Source organism: Capsicum annuum, chromosome 6 (genome assembly GCF_002878395.1).
Source record: "Capsicum annuum cultivar UCD-10X-F1 chromosome 6, UCD10Xv1.1, whole genome shotgun sequence".
Classification (NCBI taxonomy): Eukaryota; Viridiplantae; Streptophyta; class Magnoliopsida; order Solanales; family Solanaceae; genus Capsicum; species Capsicum annuum.
Window position 1 is genome coordinate 4,420,971 of NC_061116.1, and position 22,505 is coordinate 4,443,475.

Consider the following 22,505-nt stretch of genomic DNA (forward strand, 5'->3'; position numbering starts at 1 on the left):
GAATTATTGTATAAATTGTGTATCAAAATTGTATAATTTTCGTATAGAATATTTATATGTATAAGATTTGTATAGAAACTGTATAGAATGGGTGTAAAAACAATATAGAATAAGCCAAATGATTAATATGACTAGAAAGTAGAATTTAAATTTTATGACTATTTTCATGAAAATAATTTAATTTAAACTGTTGCTTCTGTCATTTCTCCTAATTTTATATGTTACTTCATGAGACAAACAGTTGGGCAAAAACGTTACGCGTCTCCATCACAATGAAATTGGACATTGGTCCTCCTTGATTGAAGGATAGGCGCATTTGAATAATACATTATATATTATCAAAATGTGTAAATCGAAAGGAAAAAACAATAATACAATCTAAAAGCTAATTTTAATTTTCACTGAAAGAAGCTCTCCTTATCTGTTCACAATTTAAGCTAAAAGTGACAAGACTAAGAATTTCAGATTTTCTTTCTTTCGAGTTTAATTCACTTTCTCCGTTTCGTATTAATTGATCTTGTTTTAAAAAAATATTTATTTCAATTCATTAATTCAAGCTCTAAAATCAAAATTATTTTATACATATATTTTTCATTTTATCTTTGATAGAAATGCTAAATACATCTACAATTTTCAAAATCAAAATTAAATAATTATTTCTAGTTTCAATTATAAATACCCAATATTCTAGACGTAATGTATGAGATGAAGTAATATATACCAAATTTCAATATTTAATCATTGCATTGATTATTGCACTTTAAAAGACATACAAAGATAAATATATAAAATACATTCCTATTTATTAATTTCTTAATCGGTATGTCAAGTTCATAGTGTCGACTAATACAAAACGGTGAAAGTAATTGAGAATGAATCCACTAAAACAATTGCATTTTCTGAGTTTAAATTTAAACTTTATTTTATCGTAAAGAATAAACTAGAGTAATTATTTTTATTTATTCATAGTTAATTATAGCTGGGTAATATAAATATTTCATCATAATATAAATATTAATTAATATTGAGAGTAAAAAATATAATTTTTGTTTTGGTATGTTAAAAATATAAAGTAAAAGTGAAAAATGTACTTCCTCCGTTTTAAAAATAATGACATACTTTGACTTGACACAAAGTTTAAGAAAATAAAAAAGGTTTTTGAATTTTGTAGCCTTCAATTAAAATTGTGTCAAATGTATTAAAATATTCTTTAATCTTGTAGTTCTAAACATGCTATGTGGAGAGTTGAAATTAATGCATTACTAAAGAAATAAAGAGATTTTTTTTTAAATAAACTAAAAGAAAAATAAATCATTTTTTTTTAAACGGAGAGAATATAATTTCTGTTTTGATATATTAAAAATATAAAGTAAAAGTGAAATTGTACTTTTTAGTATAGTGAAAGTAAATAATAGAAGAAGGTAGCATCATTTACCAAAAAAAAAAGGGGAGGAAGCATTAAATTAGTATTCACGAACAAAATTAGAAGAAGAAAATAAAAATAAGAAAATATCCTATTATATTTGAAATGACTGTGACACATCTTAATTCAAAGTTCCTTACTCCTAAATTAATTAAATTTATAATTTTAATATTTTTAATTCTATGTGCTACATACATAGCACACACGTATACTTATGTGAATATTTTAATATATTATGTTATGTATGTATCACGTAACATTGAACGAGTCAAAATTATAATTTTCTTCAAATTAAGGTATATTTCTAGCGTTTTGAGTATAGTTCGAAAGTAACACAGCATTATCCCTAAAAATAATTCATGGGATTCTTTAACTAGTAGTATAGTGGTAGTGCTTGATTCCCTCCACTTCTGTGGTCTACTTCATTGCCTTTACTATCCATCAGATAGTTGGTGAGGTTGGAAAAATGGCAAGTGGGTTTTGTAGCAGCAGCAGCAGCAGCAGCACCTGTCTTGTGTTGAATCGACGGAGTGACTCAATCCTCTCCCACTCTCCCTCTTCTTATCTTAGTACTTCTTCCTCTACTCCCAAAAGGTTTTCTATTAGGTACTCTTTCTTTCGTAGGAATTCAAAATTCTAATTCAGTACTACTCCTCTCCCTCCTACTATGTAACTAGAGCCGTCAATATGGTCAGGCCCGTTGCGCTGGTCCGATCCAATAATATGATGTAGCTGGACTTTAGTTTTTGCAGCATATTGAAGAACAGAGCTTTTTAATTCGGTCCGGATAAGTTCGTGGCCTGTGGGGTTGAGCAATGTGGATTAGTATTTGATTCGAAGAATATTATGTCAAAAAGTTATTTAATTTTGTTATTAGAAGTATTTTTGGGTGTTGGAACATTTGATTAACAAGTATTAATAGTGTGTAATATTATCTGATAATATTTATATTTATTAATATTCTAAAATATTATTTTTTAAAAAATGGATTTGTCTGTGAGACCCGCAGCCTATAGCGAAATTGTGTGGGCTTGATTTTTTAGGCCAATCATTTTGATGGGCCAGCCGGCTTGGTCCTCAAACTCAAAGCCCGTGTGGGCTGGGCCAATCTGTATTGATAGCTCTCTGTATGTGATGAGAGTGCGTGGTTAGTGTGTTTATTCCTTTTTTTTTTTTTTTTATTTTCAATTGACTAAATTCATTTTTCTACTAGTGTAGTAGTGTTTGTGAGCAAATGTTCCATGTCTTTATTTTTCTTGTCTCTATACCAGTATCATACCAGTATTGTTATTTGGCAATGTTTCTTTTTTTTTTTTTTTTTTTTTGGCTGAATTTATGGATTATGAAAATGCAGATGTCAGTTCACAAGCACAGATGAACCAAAAACAAAGCTGAAGTTATTGGACAATGCTAGCAACCTCCTCACTAATCTGTTGAGTGGGGGGAAAATTGGCTCAATGCCTATTGCAGAAGGTGCAGTGTCTGACCTTTTTGACCGCCCACTTTTCTTCTCATTGTATGATTGGTTCCTAAAGGTAATACCCTTAGTATGACACTCTCTCTATCCCTATATTCCTTCGAACAAGAGACATGTACTATTTTTTTTTCTCATGTCTCAATGGACAGGGACACTGAATATTGTTTTGGATAATATATTATGAGTGTAGGGTCGGTGTAGAACTTCTATCAAAGGAAGATAAAAGCTATCTATAGTAGAGTTACTATGGAGTGCAGTGGCTAAGATAGATTGCTAACTGTTAGAGTTGTGACCCGAATTTTGTTGATCCGGCCCTGAAAGTTTCGCGGTGCGACTCATGTTTGTAATTTTCAATGGGGTCTGTGGTGGTAGCGTAGGGACGATCCCGGAGCTCACCAATGATCTCGATGGGGTGCGGGGGCTTCGTATGGACCTTTATGTTTTTGGGCCTAGGACTTATTCTTGTATGCACGTATTATATAAGTGCATTTAGTGGGTTGTTTTGAATATTCAAAAAATACGCACATTCTCCAAATTGTAGTGAAATTCCTCTGCCTCTGCCCGTGGTTTTTCCCGCAAGGGTTTCCACGTAAATCTGTGTGTTCTTGTTTTCTTTTTGCTTGTGGTTTGCTTTATTCTGTCCGAATCCTAACAGTAACCAAAGTGAAAATGGTTAAAATGAATATTCAGGTGGAGGGAGTAGGGTGCATTCTATGTGATTCCCAGTTGCATGAGTCAGTGTAATATTTATTCTGTGATCGTCTATGGTTTACTGACATCAAATATCATGCAGGGGAAGAGACTGACCAACAGGATACTTTGATCAAGTTTTTCAGAATGAATTACGAAAAAAGGCGCTAAACATGTGTTTAGTCTTTAGTCATATTAATAAAAACTAGCGAAGAACTTGCTATGTTGAGTATTATTCATATCAAAGTTGGTTCATTTCTTAATATTTTTATAATGAGAAAATGGATGAACTTACTTGTAGGTTTTTCCCTGGAAAAGGTATCTGAAACAAATATTGTACGACTTTTCTCTTCACTTTTGTCCCCTTTATTTTCTTTGTGAATTTTAATTTTGTTCCTTCTTTTGGTTGAGCTGACAGTATGGATCAGTCTATAAACTTGCTTTTGGACCAAAGGCGTTTGTTGTTGTATCAGACCCCATTGTTGCTAGGCATATTCTTCGCGAGAACACATTTTCTTATGACAAGGTATTGTACTATAACTTCTCTCTCGCTCTCTCAAGCCCCTACCTCCCCCCCTACCACCACCACACACACACACACACAGAAAACCTCCTACCCCTTTTGTTTTTTGTAAATCTCTTCTTCATTCTTTAGCATATCTAAGGTCATGCCTGCTCTTGTATATTCTCATATCTTATCCTGCCTCTGCCTCTGATTGTCAGCTGTTGCCTTGCACGTCATCTCTTATTCATTCTTTTACTGTTTTTGCTGCATAGAAGGGGTACAATCGTCCCATGTGGGAGATAAGATCTGATCAAAAATAAATTATACGAATTGGTTATTAGATTTGGTTACATTTGCAAATAAATGTCGCAAAAAGTGGAGTACCGGTGGAACCTTTAGACACTAGTAATTGCTCCTTGGCTCTTCATTAGGTTAGTTACTTTGTTATATGATGCATGTGAAATAATTGTCCTTGTCCTTTGATAGAGAAATTTAATGTATGCAAGTACTCAAGTTAAGATATGATATTCTGATCTTGATATTACATATTTACAAATTTTTTATTGCATGTCTGTCTATTAATCTCTAGCAGTTTCAAACCATAATAATTCCAGGACTTGGTTTTTCTTTCTTTTTTCTTTTTTTCAGAAAAAGCAAAAGTTTATGAACTTTCTTTTTTCTTTTCAATTGTTTGGTAAAAAGGGACGTCTTGTTAATATTTTACATTAGCTGATAGAATTTAATTTTTGTAGTGGCATAACTTCTTTTTAATAACAAGAGCAAGAACCTCAGTCAATTTTCTCTAGTTTATGTTGTGATGCGTCTCTTCTTGTTTCTAACCAGGGGGTCCTTTCTGAAATCTTGGAACCAATCATGGGAAAAGGCCTGATACCTGCTGACCTTGATACTTGGAAACAGAGGAGAAGAGGTAAGCATGTCTTTTATGGGGTTGGCCTTGGTTCTGCCCACTTTGTTCCCCACATAATCTGCTAAAGGTTGCCAACAATTTTGCAGTAGAAATTATTGGCATATATCAGTTGATGTGGTCAAGTTGGTATGTGATTCATTGTTTCTTCATGATCAGTACCTTATGCATTACAAGCATCATGTTTACTTGATTTATGGTCATTCTTGACCCTAACTAAACTTATCCATGATTAAGGGTACTGGTTTCCCTTATCTTTTAATACCTGTATTTTCTGTTCTTTGAATGGTCAAATAGAATAGTTCCCATCTTTGATAAATTGTTTATGCAGGAGAAGTGAAATGCCTTCATGACCAGATAATTTAAATGATGTCTGACATCAAAGTGATCTAATGGCCTTTCTGTTACAAGGGTAGCACCACTGCTTTTAACTATCCTCTAGGATACTAAGTCAGGCTGCATTTTGTTCCAGTGTTTCGGAAACATAGAAGTTTCATCATGATACTCATCACTAGTCAAATGAGGTAGGAAAATGACCAATAGAAGTTTTAGAGATGAGGAAGAAGCTGCTCCAACCACTAATAAATTAGGAGATGATCTTCTTCTGCTTCAGTTCTCTACAAACAAACAATTCTATCGATTGCATGGATGTGATATTCTGCCGACTTAGAAACCCCCTCCTACCTCCACACAAAAACAAAACAAGAAAAGGATAATATAAAGAAAATAATGAGGTAAAAAAATAATACAGAGTGACACAGGTTCCCTTTTTAGAAAATAATTTGTAGCCAGAGAGAAAAAGGATTATCTTTGAAATTGGTGCTTTTCTCTTTGTCTCTTAATATTTCAAGGTACAGGAGTATTTAGACAAAAATAAGCTTTTGTGGTCCCACACGACAGAAATTTGAGGTGTCATTTGAGATCCTTATGTCCTTGTTGTTGGTGTTTGTCTCGACTTTCTTACCATAATTGGATTTCCTTTAGGTATCATAATTGGGTTTCCTTTTAAGAAAAGGAAAACATATTTTCCTTATTTGGCTAATCCTTATTCTTGTAGGAAAAGGTTATAGACTCTATAAATAGAGGCTTTTTTGTTCTAGTTTGGTAGCATTCACAATGTAGTCCTACGGTTTTGAGAGTTTCATTTGGAGAGAGACTTTGTGAGATACAAGTATTGCAGTATCACTTGTGTGAACCTCTTTTTATTCTGAGTGAATTGTGTAAGGTTCTCTCTAGACAGTTTGTACTCTCTTTTATAAGTGGATTGCTTATCTCCTTTTATGGATGTAGGTCGATTGACCGAACCACATTAAATTCTTGTGTCTCTTTTGGTGTATTTCTCGTATGTCTTTTTATTGGCGTCTTTAGAGGTTTGCTTTGCTAGCTTCCGCATGAAACCTGGTTATTTCGGTCCTAATAAGTGGTATCAAAGCCAGGTTAAAATCGGGTGTTCATTTTGGCGGATTCAGTTCTGGTCACAACTTATTTGACAATAATGAAGATTTTGGTTTGAGAAATTTTATCAAAGTGTTACTCTGTGTAGAGACAATGATTTAATTGATTTGGAGATGAAGATTGAACTTGTTGAAGACTACGTGAAGAAGGTGGAGCAAATTTATTTTATCAAAAATTCAGGCCAAGGGGGAGAATTGTTGGTGTTTGTCCTGATTTTCTTACCATAATTTGGTTTTCCTTTAAGTACCATAATTGGGATTCCTTTTAGGAAAAGGAAAACATATTCTCCATTTTTGGCTAATCCTTATTCTTGTAGGAAAAAGTTATAGACTCGATAAATAGAGGCTCCTTTCTTCTAGTTTGGTAGCATTCACAATGTAGTCCTACGGTTTTGAGAGTTTCGTTTGGGGGACTTTGTGAGATACAAGCGTTGCGGTATCACTTGTGTGAACCTCTTTTTATTCTGAGTGAATTGTGTGAGGTTCTCTCTAGACAGTTTGTACTCTCTTTTATATAGTGGATTGTTCATCTCCTTTTATGGATGTAGGTTGATTGACCGAACCACATTAAATTCTTGTGTTTCTTTTGGTGTATTTCTCGTATATCTTTTTATTAGCGTCTTTTGAGGTTTGCTTTGCTAGATTTCGCATGACACCTGATTATTTTGGTCCTAACAAGTGGTATCAGAGCCAGGTTAAAATCGGGTGTTCATCTTGGCTAATTCAATTTTGGTCGCAACCTATTTGACAATAATGAAGATTTTGGTTTGAGAGATTTTATTAAAGTGTTACTCTGTAGAGACAATGATTTAATGGAAGAGATTTTGGAGATGAAGATTGAACTTGTTTAAGATTACGTGTAGAAGGTAGAGTAAATTTATTTTATCAGAAATTTAGGCCAAGGGGGAGAATTGTTGGTGTTTGTCCTGATTTTCTTACCATAATTGGGTTTTCTTTTAGGAAAAGGAAAACATATTCTTAATATTTGATTAATTCTTATTCTTGTAGGAAAAGGTTATAGACTCTATAAATAGAGGATCCTTTCTTCTAGTTTGGTAGCATTCACAATGTAGTCCTAGGATTTTGAGAGTTTCGTTTGGGGGAGATTTTGTGAGATACAAGTGTTGCGGTATCACTTACGTGAACCTTTTTTTATTCTGAGTGAATTGTGTGAGGTTGTCTTTTTTGACAGGTTGTACTCTGTTTTATATAGTTTTTTTTAATTCTGAGTGAATTGTGTGAGGTTGTTTCTCTTGACAGTTTGTACTCTCTTTTATATAGTGGATTGCTCATCTCCTTTTGTGGATTTGGTCGATTGATCGAACCATGTTAAATTTTTGTGTCTCTTTTGGTGTATTTCTCGTATATCTTTTTATTGATGTCTTTCGAGGTTTTCTTTGCTAGCTTCCGCATGACACTTGATTAGTTCGGTCCTTACAAGTGGTATCAGAGCCTAGTTGTCGTTGATTGTTGATTTGAACAATGGAGACAAATATGAGCTAGATGGTGTGTTTGAATGGCAGTAATTATCATACTTGGTAAGGCAAGATGAAAGATCTTTTGTCAAGAAAATGCATTTACCTGTGTTTGATTCAACTAAACCTCAATTAGTCCAGTTAACGGGGCTGGGCCGGGTAAACCCGAAACCAGCCTGTGATTTTTAATCGGTTTGTGGGCCGTTCCGGATCCGATCCTGGTTTAACGGGCCGGTCCGGTTTCGAGACCAACTGTAAATTTTTAAAAAAAAACCGGGACCGGCCCATTACATGTAACCCGGTTCAACCAAGTCAAACCAGTCAAATCCTTAAAAAGAAAAATTTTAAAGTTTTTTCTCTAATATACACTATATATACCAATCTATATACATTTTAAATACGTTAAACAATATACACAGAATATATATACACTATATATTTAGTATATATACTACATTAGAATTTAAAAGACGTACACACAATTACACATATAAAAAAAATCGTAACACAAATATGTTCAAATTGATGCGTCTCACTTAGCTTGTGACAATAAGGGAAAGAGGTACTATATGACAAACGTAAAAGTGATGATCCATCAACCACTTAAAATTTCTGGTGGTAAAATATATATGTGTATATGTTTATGTTATTTTATTATATTAAAGTGTGAAAATTTTTTAAAAGTGATTTGAACTTTTACACTTTATTAAAAAAATCTCCGCAATAAATAAAATTATTTACACTCTATTTGGATGGTGATTTGCCATTGTTTCATAATGTACGATATTGTATGGTATGTTATTGTACTGTATAGTATAATACAATACTATGTTTGGATTGACTGTATCGTTCATTGTTGTTTAATAATAGTTTTATTGTTTGATTTGATAGTACGGTACTGTATTGTAACTGATAAATTTACTAAAATACCCTTAATTATTATAAATGTTAAGTTTATCAATAATTGTTAATAAAATAATTTTCTTCCTACTAATTTGTCATAAATTATGTCATGATATATTAAGTTGTTAAATTTATGTAAATTCTAACAAAGTCAATGAAAGAGTAGATCAAAATAAATATAACAGGATTCATTTTTTATAGCAATAATTTTTTTTAGTGTTTTGAGACGTGACACCAACGACAAGTACAACGTTTGAATGCATCTTTTGTGTATGCTATGGGTATGCTCGGTATTGAATTCAAAAAAATATTTTCTAGGAAAATAAATTGTTTCTTATATTCTTGTATTTGTTATGCAAGTGGATAAATATTTTCTAAAAATATTTGTATATATTTAACTCAAAATAATGAAAACGAATATGACAAAGGGGGCGGGTAAGAAAAAATTTAATTTTTTTTAAAAAAAAATATTTGGGCGATGGGGGTGGGTGAGTAGGAGGTCGGGGTGAGAAAAAATTTTAATTTTTCTTTTAAGAAAAATAATTTTTTTTGAAAGGGGGAGGGTAAATTATTATTAATTTTGGGGAGAGTAGGGAGCTGGTAGGGGTGGGGTGGTGTAAGGAAATTTTCTTAAAAGTTTTAAAAAATAAAAGAAAATTGGTGGGTGGGTGGGTGGGGGGGTAGTAGGTAAAGGGGCTGGGGGTAAGCGTGGGGTCAGAAAAAGTTTTTTGAATTTTTTAAAAAAGCAAATTTAAAAAATAAATTGGGGTGGGGGTTTGGCAAGGGGTGGGGTTGGGTTGAGGTAGGGGATGGGATAAGCAAAAGTTTAAAATTTTCTAAAAAAAGAAAATTAAAAAAAAAATAAAGGGGGGGAGGTTGAAGGGGGCGGGGTAGGAGGTGGAATTAAATATATAAGCTGAAGGGTCAAATAAGATTATATAATATTAAGTAGGGGCATAGTTGGACAAAAAAAAAAAAAGCAAACCATGGAATACCATCCAATCGATGGTTACATAAAGTGAGGATTTTCATGATTTTCAAACCATGAAATTAAATCATACCACACCATATATTTTAAAAAATAATCAAAACAAATACGGTTCTCTTAATAACTATACCATACCATACCATGAGAAACATCCAAACTTTACACGTTCGGTTAAACTAGTATATATCTAAAAATAACAAAAGACCATGGAATATTAGATTTTGAATCCATAATTTGGAAGTTGAACCTATCAAATTAAAATCCTTGATTTACTTCTGTTATTATCAGTCGTATGTGCATACTTTTTCTTTTTTCCTTTGTACTTATCTATCTGTATGTAGATTTATACATACAAGCGTGTGGATTCACATACAGGCATATGTACACTTCAAATAATTTGATTAGCTCTCCTGTGATTGACAGTTATTACCCCTGGATTCCACTCATCATACCTAGAAGCTATGGCTAAAGTATTCACTGAATGTGCTGATAGAACAATGTTGAAATTTAATAAGCTTCTTGAACAAGAAGAGTCAGGAGGAGGGAAGATAATTGAGTTGGATCTAGAGGCAGAATTCTCAAATTTAGCACTAGATATTATTGGGCTTGCTGTTTTCAATTATGACTTTGGTTCCATCACGAAAGAGTCTCCAGTTATTAAGGTCTGACTTTGCAACTATATTCCTTAATTTCATGAAGATGTGTCCTTTACTTTCTCAATATATGAAGCAATTAGCATGCCATGTTTTTCTCTAAACTTATAGTTCTGGAGTAAACAGGAACTTAAGATATTGGCTAGGTATAGTTCTGGAGTAAACAAGAACTTAGATATTGGCTAGGCTTTGAATGTTAGCAACTTCCTCCACTTGATACATATTGCTTTTCTTCCAATTAGCAGATAACCCTGAAACTGCCTCAAAAATCACAAGAATCACTCTAAACACACTTGATCTGCCCTTGCATCACAAAATATCACAGTGTCATCAGTTGACAATTTGCACCTCTTCACCTGTTTGATTGCCCATACTAAACCCCTTAAGCCAATTCTTTTGTATGGCCACCCCTACATGTTATTGAGCCCCTCCATGGCTAGAATGAATAGGAAAGCTGAGAGAGGGTCTCCCCGTCTTAACCCTTTTTCTGAAGTGAAAAAACCCGCAGGTTCTCCATTTATCAAAATAGAGAACCTGATGGTTTTGATGCAAAAACCTATCCATTTTAGCCATTTTTCTCCAAATCCCATATGTTTCATAGTGTTAATGAGGAAATCCCAGTTTACATGATCATAAGCTTTCTTAATGTCAAGTTTACACATGATTCCTGGGACTTCACCTTTGAGCCTTGAGAGTGCACACATTCACTAGCTACTAAAGCTGCATCCATAATCTATCTCCCATGAATGAAGGCCATTTGGTGCTTGTTGACTAGCTTGCTAACAACCCTCTTCAATCTTTTCGCCAAAAGCTTAGCAAAAAATTTATACACTCCACCAATGAGACTTATGGGTCTAAAGTCTCTCAATGCAAGGGCTCCAACTTTCTTAGGGATGAGGGCCACATAAGTGGCATTGAGACTTTTTTCAAACTCATGTCTCATAGCATTCATAAAGTCAAACTTCAACAACTCCCAAAAGTTTTGGAAAAAGCTCATGGGAAAACCATCGGGGCCTGGGGCCTTATCACCAACACACAACTTTATACAGTTCAACACTTCAGTTTCTTCGAATTGTCTCTGCATCCATTCTCTTTCTTCCTCATTTATGCTGTCCACCCCTTGGAAATTGAACTCTATTCTCCACCTTTCTGTTTCCTTGTATAGCTTCAGATAAAAGTTAACAACTTCCGTTTTAATCTCTTCTGGCTCTGTAATAGAATTCCCCTCCACCATCAGAGTGTCAATAGAGTTAAATCTTTTGTGAATTGTGGCCATCTTGTGAAAGAATTTAGTGTTCTTATCACCCTGCTTAAGCCATTGTATTCTCGACCTCTGTCTCCAAGCTATTTCCTCTTGATTCGCAACCTCCTCCAACTCCATAGATAGATGTATTTTCTGTACCATCTCTTCTTCTGCTAGAAGTCTTAGTTCCTGAATCTTCTCTAGTTCTGATTGCTGGTTCATGATTTCCTCTTTCCTTTGTTTCCAATTATTTCTCCGTGTCAATCTCCATTCCTTCAATTTTCCCTTTTAACATTTTCAGTTTTGAGGCTAATACAGAAGACCCTGTACCAGTTACATTGAAGGAAAGCCACCACTCTTTGACCTTGTCAGCAAAACCATCCACCCTCATCCACCATTACTTATTGAATTAAGATTTTCTCAAATTCAAGTCTCCACAATTAAGCAAAATCGGGGATTATGATCTGATCCTACTTTTGGCAATATACTCTATTTAATCTGGGAAACAGCCTCATCCCATTGCGAGGAGTATTAAAACCTATCTATTCTAGAGGCTGACATATGGTTGTCACTTCTTCTCCAAGTAAAGCAACCTTCCAAGAGGGGAGGGTCAATGAATTCCATCTCGTTTATCCATTCTGCAAATTCATTCATGGCCCTTGTTGTTGTATGCCCTTCTGATCTTTCACTTGGGTACCTTGTGACATTAAAGTCACCACAAGTTACCAAGGGTGATTACACACTTCCTGGGTGTTGAGTAACTCCTGTCAAAGTTCTCTTCTGGTTATGATGTCACAGGAAGCATATACTGCGCTAAGGAACCATGTGAGGCTCTAGTTGACGCCTTCAAATTTAACAGTTATCACTTGATTCGCAGCTTCCACCAATTCCCCCCTCCAATATCTTTTGTTCCACATCACTACAATACCTTCCTTTCTAGCAACTGCATTCAAATTACACTCCCCATCCATCTATTTTGCCACAACTGTCTAAAAAATTGAACTTCAACTTCTGTCAGTTTAGTTTCAGCTAATACATATATATCAGTCCCCTCACAGTTGAATTAATCTTCTAACTACCCCCCTCTTACTTTCACTGGTCACCCCCCTCACATTCCAAGAAAGGATTTTAACCTTCAGCGGATACTAGCTGTTGTTGTTCTCCCTCTGTTTCTTGGCTGCCCTTCTTTGAATTTCACATTGAATTCCAATTCTTTGGGCATAGATATCTTGCCATCGGTTAAGCTGATAGCTGTGTCCTGCCTCAATTCTTCCCTTCTCTGATTGATGCTGAGAAATAGTTCAAAAGCCATTTTATCGCAGCCATGGTTGCCACCCCAAACAGACGACTAAGCTTTAAGACGTTAGGGTGAAACCCAAAGAGTTGCTTTGTCTTCGATTGCTTGCTCTGAGAGAGGGTCATTAATTTGTAGTGGTATGGGGTCATCATTGAAGTTTGTCCTCTGCTTAATTGAACATTCCCCTTGGAAAAAAACTTCTCTATCTAAAGAGTTAAAGTACCCTTCTCCCCCCTGTTCCTCACAACTGATCATCTGTAATCACTCTTTTTCGATTGTCACTTTCTCTTGTCCTTCAACGACCTCAAAACTCCTAGAAAAAGGAAGCTCTGGTGGTCTTGCACTCGTCCCCATCTCCTCCCCAGTAAGCAGAGAGCTGGATGAAGTCGGAGCTTCTCTCAAGAACAACCTGTCGACAAAAGACTCTAGTTCTTTTAAAAAAGAACTCTTTGAGGATATCTGGGCTTCCTTCAGCCCACTGCAATTTAAATGACTTAATTGGCCCAACTGGCCCAGGCTTTCTTTAATTAAATCTGGCCCCATTTTTTGAATTAATTTTCTCACGTGTTCCTCAGGCATAAGCATGTGCCCTTTTCTTCTCCTTTTGGTTCATAGGCCTTCTGCTCTGTTTTACCTGCTGTCTTTATCACCAATACATTAGGTAAGAGAGCTTGAGAGGTCTCCATTGAAATTCTCTCACTCGAGGTTCAAGCTATCTCGAGTCAGTCCCTCAGGGCTCAAGCTCTTCTCCGTTGCTTGCTCTGAACCTTGCTGGAGCTTCACACCATACCGGCAAGGTAAAAATATGGTCGCCGTCACTCACCTCGACATATGTCGGAATGTTTTGCAGAGTACCACTCACCCGTAATCGGGCCCATCTCAGGTGGTTTCGGAGTTGGCTCTCGTCTTCTGTTTTGATCCACCCACAGCATTGGTTACCAATCTCCTTCATCACCTCCTCTAAACAGAGCTGGAGAGGGAGCCCTAAGATACGGACCCAGAACCAGTCAAAAAATTTTCTGTGCTGATATGGCCTCGGTCGTCGGAGACCACCAGTCTAGCTCCATAAAATAATTGTTTTGGCCATCTTCCAGAAAGCACGTACTCTGCATCTCTTCTCGATTGAAATTCAAAGAGAAACTGACTACCATTCAGATCGAAGACCTGTATGTTGAAGATGCCTTTCCAAGTTTGTTGGACCCATTTCCTTGGATCATTACGAGTTGGAATCTCGTCACAATCTGGAAAACTGCCAACCAGACTTCTTTTCAATGGGTCTTTCTCGCCATTGGCACTGTTTAGAGTGTCGCTTGTAGTCCATCTATTCTTTTGGATAGCACCCCTGCAACTCCCCTTACCTTTGTCCCCCTTTGTACTCGTTTCCCCTGCATTAGCATTTACTTGTGACTGTAAGTCTTACTTTTGCCGATAGCATGGTCCATCCTTCATTAAATGAGTTCTCTGGCCGAATAATGACTGATCTCTCTTCTCCCTTAACCGTGGTAAACGAAATAAATCTTCCGAAATTATTGACCCTGAATTAGCATTTACTTGTGACTGTAAGTCTTTAATAATGAAAGACACTACTTTTGCCGATAGCATGGTCCATCCTTCATTAAATGAGTTCTCTGGCAGAATAATGACTGATCTCTCATCTCCCTTAACCGTGGTAAACGAAATAAATCTCCCGAAATTATTGAACTACAGAGTACAATAAATGTGTGTAGTCACATTTCTACACCTCCAAGTCTTGAATGATTTTCCTTTAATTTCAGAAGCCTCTTTAAGTCTTGCATAACCACCCTAAAGCAGCTCTACTAAGTTGCATCCTCCTCATGTAGAGTTAGGCACTCTCTACCCACTCAAACCAAGTTTCTGAAGCAGATTGTGATTTCTTTAAGTCATAAGACTTTCCCCCTAAACGGAAATAGATCCTATTTCCCATCCTAAAAAGAAAGAGAAGAGAGACTTGAGGGGGAAAAGAAAAGGAGATCGGACTCCCGTGAAAGAAGTCCACCGGAGATTGTGGATGCCTTGGGCGAGAAGGGACCCTGAAGCTTTGCCTAGGCAAAAGTGCCTGGGAAGAAAAAAATTTCAGATTAACTTTGACTTTCCAGATACATTTGCTTTTCTAACAACTGACAAACAATTTCAAGTATTTCTACACTGCAGACACTCTTTCTATCTTCTCTCATCAACTTTCTCTCAATCAAAAAACTGATGGTTTTCTTTTAATGAAATTTACAGGCAGTGTATGGTACACTTTTTGAAGCTGAGCATCGTTCTACTTTCTACATCCCCTATTGGAATATTCCTTTGGCAAGATGGTTAGTTCCTCGTCAGCGGAAGTTCCAAAATGATCTGAAGGTCATCAATGACTGCCTTGATGGACTTATACAAAATGCAAAAGAGACCAGGCAGGTAAGAGGATGAATAGTGCCTTTATCTAGCATTTAGAAATTTCACAGTATGTATACTCGATCAGTAATAGAAGTTTCTTTCGCATTTATCTGTTATGTTTATTGCCTGATCGTTGACGGTTGGTTTGTTCCACTCTAGTTGACAACATTGCGCCATAATGGAAAAGAAGTTTGTTGTTACAGTTATATGATGTACTTCCATATATTACTCTGAATTGACATTTTCAGGCGAAGCCAGGTCTGTTTGATGATCTATTCTCTAGGATCATACATACATCACAAGCCAATAATACTTGCATTGTAAAAATAAATTCTGTTAAGTATTCAGAAATATCTTTGGGTGCATAGCGCCACTGCTTTACTGTGTTATTGATGTTTTTCAAGTCTTAGTTTTGTTTATAGACTCGCATGACCGTGTATGGATACATGTCTATTTTGGAGAATCTCTAGTTTTCAAGACTCCGATTAACCTTAAAAACATAATATGTAGTATTGGAATTTTAAAGAATGAATCTTGGACCTAACTCAACCTCAAAAGTTAGCTCAGGAGAGGATTGTCCAAGTCCATATAGAGAGACCAATTACCCATCCTTTTCTGATGTGGGATACTTAACACTCCCCCGCACGCCCAGGCTTCGGCCTCGTGAACTGAAGCGTGGACAATATAATATGGGGGCCCAACATCGGTGAACAAAGATTTTGAATGGGCCTGGCTCTAACACCATGTAAAGAATGAATCTTGGGCCTAACTCAACCTCAAAAGCTAACTCTTGAGGAGAGGATTGTCCAAATCCATATAAAGAGACCAATTACCCATCCCTTTTCCGATGTGGGATACTTAACAGGAATGAAATGGACCTGAATAGAGCAGTATGGACACAGGATTCATATAGTCGACTTAAGATTAAGGATTGGTTAATTGATTGATTGTTAGTGGTAGGAGCTGTGTTATTTCCTTGTACTGTTTCAATTTTCCAAACAGCAGACATATTCACCCCCTTCCACAATTCTAGCCATAATTGATCAAATACAAAATGATCAACACATTTTAAGAATATGTTTTTGTGAGAATAAGAAAAATAAAGATGATATTAAAAAATACACATTATTCTATAAAATAATGAAAATTGTTTAACTCTACTGTTTTCATGATTAAGAAGGAGATAGGAAAACTGAACAATTCTTTATACACGTGACTAACTGATGTCACTTAAAACAACCAACACATCAACCAGCTAGCAGGCACATAAATAACAAGGGAACTGGCTGAGTGGGATGTTTAATTTGTCCGACATTTTCTTTCTTAATTTGTTTGTGAGGTGAAAACCTTAGTTATTCATAGAATACAACAGTAGTGGAATTATTGCAAAATAAGAATAGCTTTTTGTTCTGTGTATCTATATATGTGAAATGAACTACCTTGAGAACAAAAGGATCTTTGAAGATGTTTATAAATATTATAAGAGTTTTACTGCACCTTAGCTTAATTCTTGTTACATTTTTTCGCAGGAAGCAGATGTTGAGAAACTACAGCAAAGGGACTACCTAAATCTTAAGGTTATTTGCTTATTTTTTCTCTTCTAATTCTTTTTGTTTGCTGGTATGCAAAAACAATTTTACAGAGCATTGCAAAATCCAGACCAGTGAGTCTTGGTATTGTAACTTTTGAAGTTTTCAGGATGCAAGTCTATTGCGGTTTTTAGTTGATATGAGGGGTGTTGATGTTGATGATCGTCAGGTAAATATTGTGTTCCTTTTCTGTATACTTTTTCCATCATGAAGTTAGAGAAAATTGTCACGTTGACAAATTTTATATATGTTTTATTTTTACAAGTAGGAGTGATTACTCAATAACATAATGGAAATGCACGAGGGTATTCATGGGGTCTTTTCTGTGGACCAAAATTCTTGGAGTGTAAGTAGTTTATTGCACAGATCAATCTCAACTCGGTCACTAATTTCTTTGGACAGCTAAGAGATGACTTGATGACGATGCTGATTGCTGGACATGAAACAACTGCTGCTGTTCTTACGTGGGCTGTTTTCCTCCTAGCACAAGTATGGGTCATTACACCTCAACATTATTATCTTCTAGACTGTTCAAAAATGAAATGCATAAATAAGAACTTGTCACTCTAAAGGTTATAACTGTTTGAGCGTCAAATATACAAGTTTGCATACGGAATTTTCAAGTCCCTTTCCTATAATTTACTTGGCATTCCCTTATTTGCCATTTCTGCTTCAGTGTCAATGAATCTCCTTAAGTTGATTTGTTTTACCCCAAATTCTTTCAAAGTGGACCATGGGCATTGTGGCTGATGTCACTTTCATAAATTATCCTGAAGCATCCAGACAAAATGAAGAAAGCACAGTCAGAGATTGATGCAGTGCTTGGTCAGGGAAGGACGACCTTTGAGTCTCTTAAAGAATTAGAGTAAGTTATCGAGCTCACAGTGCTGGTTCTTTTACAAGGAATAATCACATCTTATGGCATTTTATCTCAAAATGTAAACCTCTGTATTCCCCTCCATGGGTCTGTGCTCCTTGTTAATATAGGTGGATATGCTCACTCTCTCGTGACTCAAGTTTTAAGATGAATTTTGAGTTGAGAAGTAGCAAAGCATATCTAGTGAAAGTGCTTTTGTTATATATCTTGAGATGTTAAAGTTGCAGCAATTTCTACTGGGTATATGAGACAATACGATCATATGCAATTCATTGAATAATGATGCTTTCGTAAATTTTGTAGTAGTTTAAATAAGATTTGTTACAATGGGAGATGCGCATCTGAAAAGAATAAGGTAAGGAATGAACAAAATCTGGCTAACAGTTAAAAACAATATTATAGAGTCTAAATAGAATTAAGATCGTTGGACCATATGAGGATGACATATCCTTATCCTTGCAATTGAAAAAGCAACAATCATTAACCTGGTAAATAGAGGAAGGGGAAGGTATAATCAGGTGATATGAAGTAAACCTGGAAAATAGAGGAAGGGGAAGGTGTAATCACTTGATATGAAGTAATTAGGAAAATCATAGATGGCAAACAAAGGCTTGTTATCCAGCTGAATTGACAAGGCAGACTGCAGCATCCAGTCTTGGATCCTGGATATATGATTATAAGCAATGAGATGAAGTTTTTAAAGATTACCTATTATTAGTTGCAGAAAATTTTAGGATTTCTTTTGCATGATCTGTAATGCTTCTTGATGCTATATCATACTTCCATGGTATCAGATATTTGCGACTTATTGTTGTGGAATCCCTGCGCTTGTATCCACAACCTCCACTGCTTATTAGACGTTCCCTTAAATCAGATAAACTCCCAGGTAAGATTCCTAATGTTTCTTTAGCTTTAATTATCTACTCCTAGTTTTTGGAACTTGGCTCAATTAGTCTTGTGCATGTTTCCCTATCTCTTATGCTAATCGCTATGGGCATTTACATGCCCTCTAGCACAGCTGTATCTGTGGACCGTGACTCTTTCTTTATTCTTCTTTTTTGGGATAAGGGGCTCTCTTTCCATTTGCAAGCGGGGATTTTCTATCGCATATTCGTTCCACTCTTTTAATTTCTCTTTTATCAAGGGTCAAAACACTGTGAATAGAGTATAATCATTGTGTTTCCCCACCCTCTTGTTATCAAGGCTGAGACTTCTTTTTAAACTTCAGGGGGCTATAATGGTGACAAGGATGGATATGAAATTCCAGCTGGCACTGATGTTTTCCTATCTGTCAGTTTTCATTTCCTTACTTCTACTTTGTTAGTTTTCTCCAAGTATTAAGTTCTTGTGTGACTGTGACTCGTGTCTTCTTGAGTCTTTACCAATTGATCTAGTGGTTGGCAATATCTAGATGAATTTTACCGACACTTTAGCACATCCAAGCAGGTATATAATCTTCATAGGTCACCATATTTCTGGGACAAGCCTAATGAATTTGAACCTGAGAGGTTCCTAGTACAAAGGGAAAGTCAAGGCATTGAAGGGTGGGCAGGTTTTGATCCATCTAGAAGTCCTGGAGCATTATACCCAAATGAGGTGCCATTCTGTTTCTCACTGTTTGAGAGCAGATTCATTTCCAGATTTTTGCTTCAACCAATATGTTTGTCTTGGTAATCAGATTATATCAGACTTTGCTTTCTTGCCTTTTGGTGGGGGACCAAGAAAATGTGTCGGTGACCAATTTGCACTTATGGAGTCAACTATAGCATTGGCAATGTTGCTGCAGAAGTTTGATGTGGAACTGAAAGGGTCTCCCAAGGATGTAGAACTTGTTACAGGGGCAACTATTCACACGAAAACTGGCTTGTGGTGCAAATTAAAGAAGAGATCAAATGTTTGATCTTCAGCTTATGGATAATAAAATCCTATCTCGATCAACAATTCTGGCAAGTGCATTATTCTTAAAGAATTATGACGGTGTTTGCTCTATCCATAACACCCAAGAGTTCTATTTTCTTGTATTATGATTGTAGATGCCACCTTTTACTCATATGATTTAATCCTGTATCTTTTGAGTAGGAAGAATGAAAATTTTATGCCAAAATCTTTTGCTCCTTTCCTTTTAAAAAAAATAAATATATATATACTAGAAGAGAAGATAATAGAATGGCCACTCATAAACAACAGTAAGTGCACTGACTAGGGGTGGGCATATTTTGGTTTAAACCGAAAAAATTGAAAAATCAAATCGAAATTTAATTTTGATTTCGGTTTTTTGGATTGGATTCGGTTTGTAATTTGAGAATTTCGATTTTTCGGTTCAGTTTTCGGTTTTAAAAACAAAAATTGGTTTAAACCGAAATTTTATAAATAAATAATATATATATTATTATATATAATATATATATATATATAATATAATATTATGTTATATATATATATATATATATATATATATATATATAATATTTAGTAATTCAGTTTCACAATTAACATTTAACAGCAAATTCGTATACGTCGCAGGCTGTTTATGGATTGTTTTAATGACTCAAATATTTTATGGACTATTTTGGTGATTTTGGACTATTTTATGGACTATTTATGCAGAAAGTATGTTGTTTCATGGACTATTTTTATGGGTTTTATGTTGTTTTGTAGACTATTTATGCAAGGTTATATTATATGTAATGATTAATGACGTTATGTATTATGTTAAGCTTGTGATTATTTCATTTTGTTTCATTCATGTTGAGTTATTTATAATTATTTATATTTGGGAATGAAAAACAGGTTTGAAAAAATTAACTTTTCTAAAAGAATTCATCAATTTAAATGCTCAGTTATGAAAAAGAGAGGCTAACTACTTTAAATATTTTAAATCGAAATAAAAATCCAAAATAATCGAATTGAATTTGTAAAAATCAAACCAAATCGAATTTATTTCGGTTTGATTATAAATATCATTTTTGTCAATCCGAAAATCGATAAACCGAACCGACTGAACGATCGCCCTCAGCACTAACCTCTTCAATATCAGCATTTCTCAAGTTTAAGCAATTAGTGATCTTAGCTCTGACTCAGTATTTCTCGGTCACTTCATCCTTTAAAGTAAATTTATGTTATGGATCAAGATTGAAATCTCCACTATTTAAAAAAGGAGAGTGCTATAAATAAAGATCATAAAATGAATACATCAGAGTCAAAGAGACAATTATAGAGAGAGATTGATATATTATTCAATTTCGAGTTGATATGCAATGAATTTAATTCACTTTCTAGATATAGAAGAAAAGAAGTTGTTGCGAGACTTTTAGGAAGAAGTTGTAAGCGTTTCAGAAGCTCCTTGCAAGCTGTCTGCTTGAGCTATTTGCAACCTGACTCTTTAAATTATTTGCAAGCTGTCTACTGGATTGTAGGCCTAAGGAAGCTACTACAAGGCTTTTCATGTCTACTTGATTTCAAACTTATCCAGGAATTTGTCTAATAGACATCCACAAACAACGTGCTCATGACACTCCTCTGTGGATGTTCATTAATAAATAGGCAAAATGGTTCGATGGACCCTTGTACTATATTGGTTTTGTAAGTTGGACACTTCTACTTACATGTTTGTCATCTGAACCTCTGAACTCACTAAAAAGCAATATTTCAAATACTTTGACCGTTAACTTTGCCTATGTGGCATTAATATTGACTAGGATAAGAAGAGTGATTACACTCGCCTAAGGTGCGAGTGAGAGTCAATTTTATATTAAAATAATTTTAAAAAATTTAAAATAATATTAAAATTAAAAAATAAAAAAGACCCTTTTTTCCTCAATCTTTTTTAATTTAAAATATTTTTAAAATTTAAAAATAATAAATTTAAAAAAATAATAAAAAGCCCCCTCCCCAAGTACCCTCCCCGTCCAGCTGAACCAATAGTTTCTTTTGTTTAACTTTATTAAGAGCAGATGTAAGACTACACAAACGAGCGACTTCTTGTTCATAATCTTCCCACTATATTTACCTTCACATTTTTCTCTTTCTGATTCTGAATATCCCCACATAAAGCTACTTTCTTTGATTCCATTCATAACTAAAACACTTCTTGATTTTAATTCAACCTTCGAATTATTCAAAAAGGGCTTTTAGGAAATCATTGTTTTTCATCATGGTCTTCCAAATCTTGAATTTTTATGGTTCTAAAAACCCATTTTTGAAGCTCAAAAGGGCAAATTTTTTGAGAGAATTCTTTCAAATTAGGGTTTGAGAATCAAAGGAAAAATTGAGTTTTGGGGAAAAATCTATGAAGTTGAAGAATTTTTGTTGTGTGTGAAGGAATTTTTTCCACTTTTTACTGATCAAATTTTGTTCTAATGGGAAATATTTGGCTTTTTTGAAGAGTTTTGAATTACCCAGCCACCAACCACCCCCGTCCAGCCCCCTCCCCTCCCCACCCCACCCCACCCCCATCCAGCCCCTCACCCATCCCCCTCCTCCGTCCAGCCACCGCCACCCCACCCCTTCACCCCGTCCGCCCCATCCAGCCATGGCTATCATGGCCATCGCCATTAATATCCCCACCCCCACAGCCTCAAGGATCTCTCTTCGTCTTCTTTTTTTT

At 35.2% G+C, this 22,505-nt stretch overlaps 1 protein-coding gene across 1 annotated transcript; it reads left to right on the plus strand.

Moving 5' to 3' along the window:
• Nucleotides 1-1,582: 1,582 nt before the first annotated feature.
• LOC107873618 (cytochrome P450 97B2, chloroplastic) lies at nucleotides 1,583-20,003 on the plus strand. The gene is made up of 14 exons (XM_016720537.2): nucleotides 1,583-2,029; nucleotides 2,778-2,958; nucleotides 4,009-4,116; nucleotides 4,939-5,023; nucleotides 10,264-10,502; nucleotides 15,281-15,454; nucleotides 16,963-17,010; nucleotides 17,132-17,191; nucleotides 17,425-17,511; nucleotides 17,799-17,887; nucleotides 18,694-18,785; nucleotides 19,128-19,189; nucleotides 19,346-19,495; nucleotides 19,578-20,003. Exons 1-14 carry the CDS (start codon nucleotides 1,890-1,892, stop codon nucleotides 19,797-19,799), a joined length of 1,737 nt encoding a protein of 578 aa, XP_016576023.1. The 5' UTR covers nucleotides 1,583-1,889; the 3' UTR covers nucleotides 19,800-20,003.
• The last annotated feature ends 2,502 nt before the right edge of the window (nucleotides 20,004-22,505 follow it).

Excerpts from the sequence above, each read along its gene's own strand:
- LOC107873618 (XM_016720537.2), top strand. The coding sequence starts at position 1,890 with ATGGCAAGTGGGTTTTGTAGCAGCAGCAGCAGCAGCAGCACCTGTCTT. Across the intron at positions 10,503-15,280 it reads AAGAGTCTCCAGTTATTAAG|GCAGTGTATGGTACACTTTT; the intron begins GTCTGACTTTGC and ends TGAAATTTACAG. Across the intron at positions 19,496-19,577 it reads GAGCATTATACCCAAATGAG|ATTATATCAGACTTTGCTTT; the intron begins GTGCCATTCTGT and ends CTTGGTAATCAG.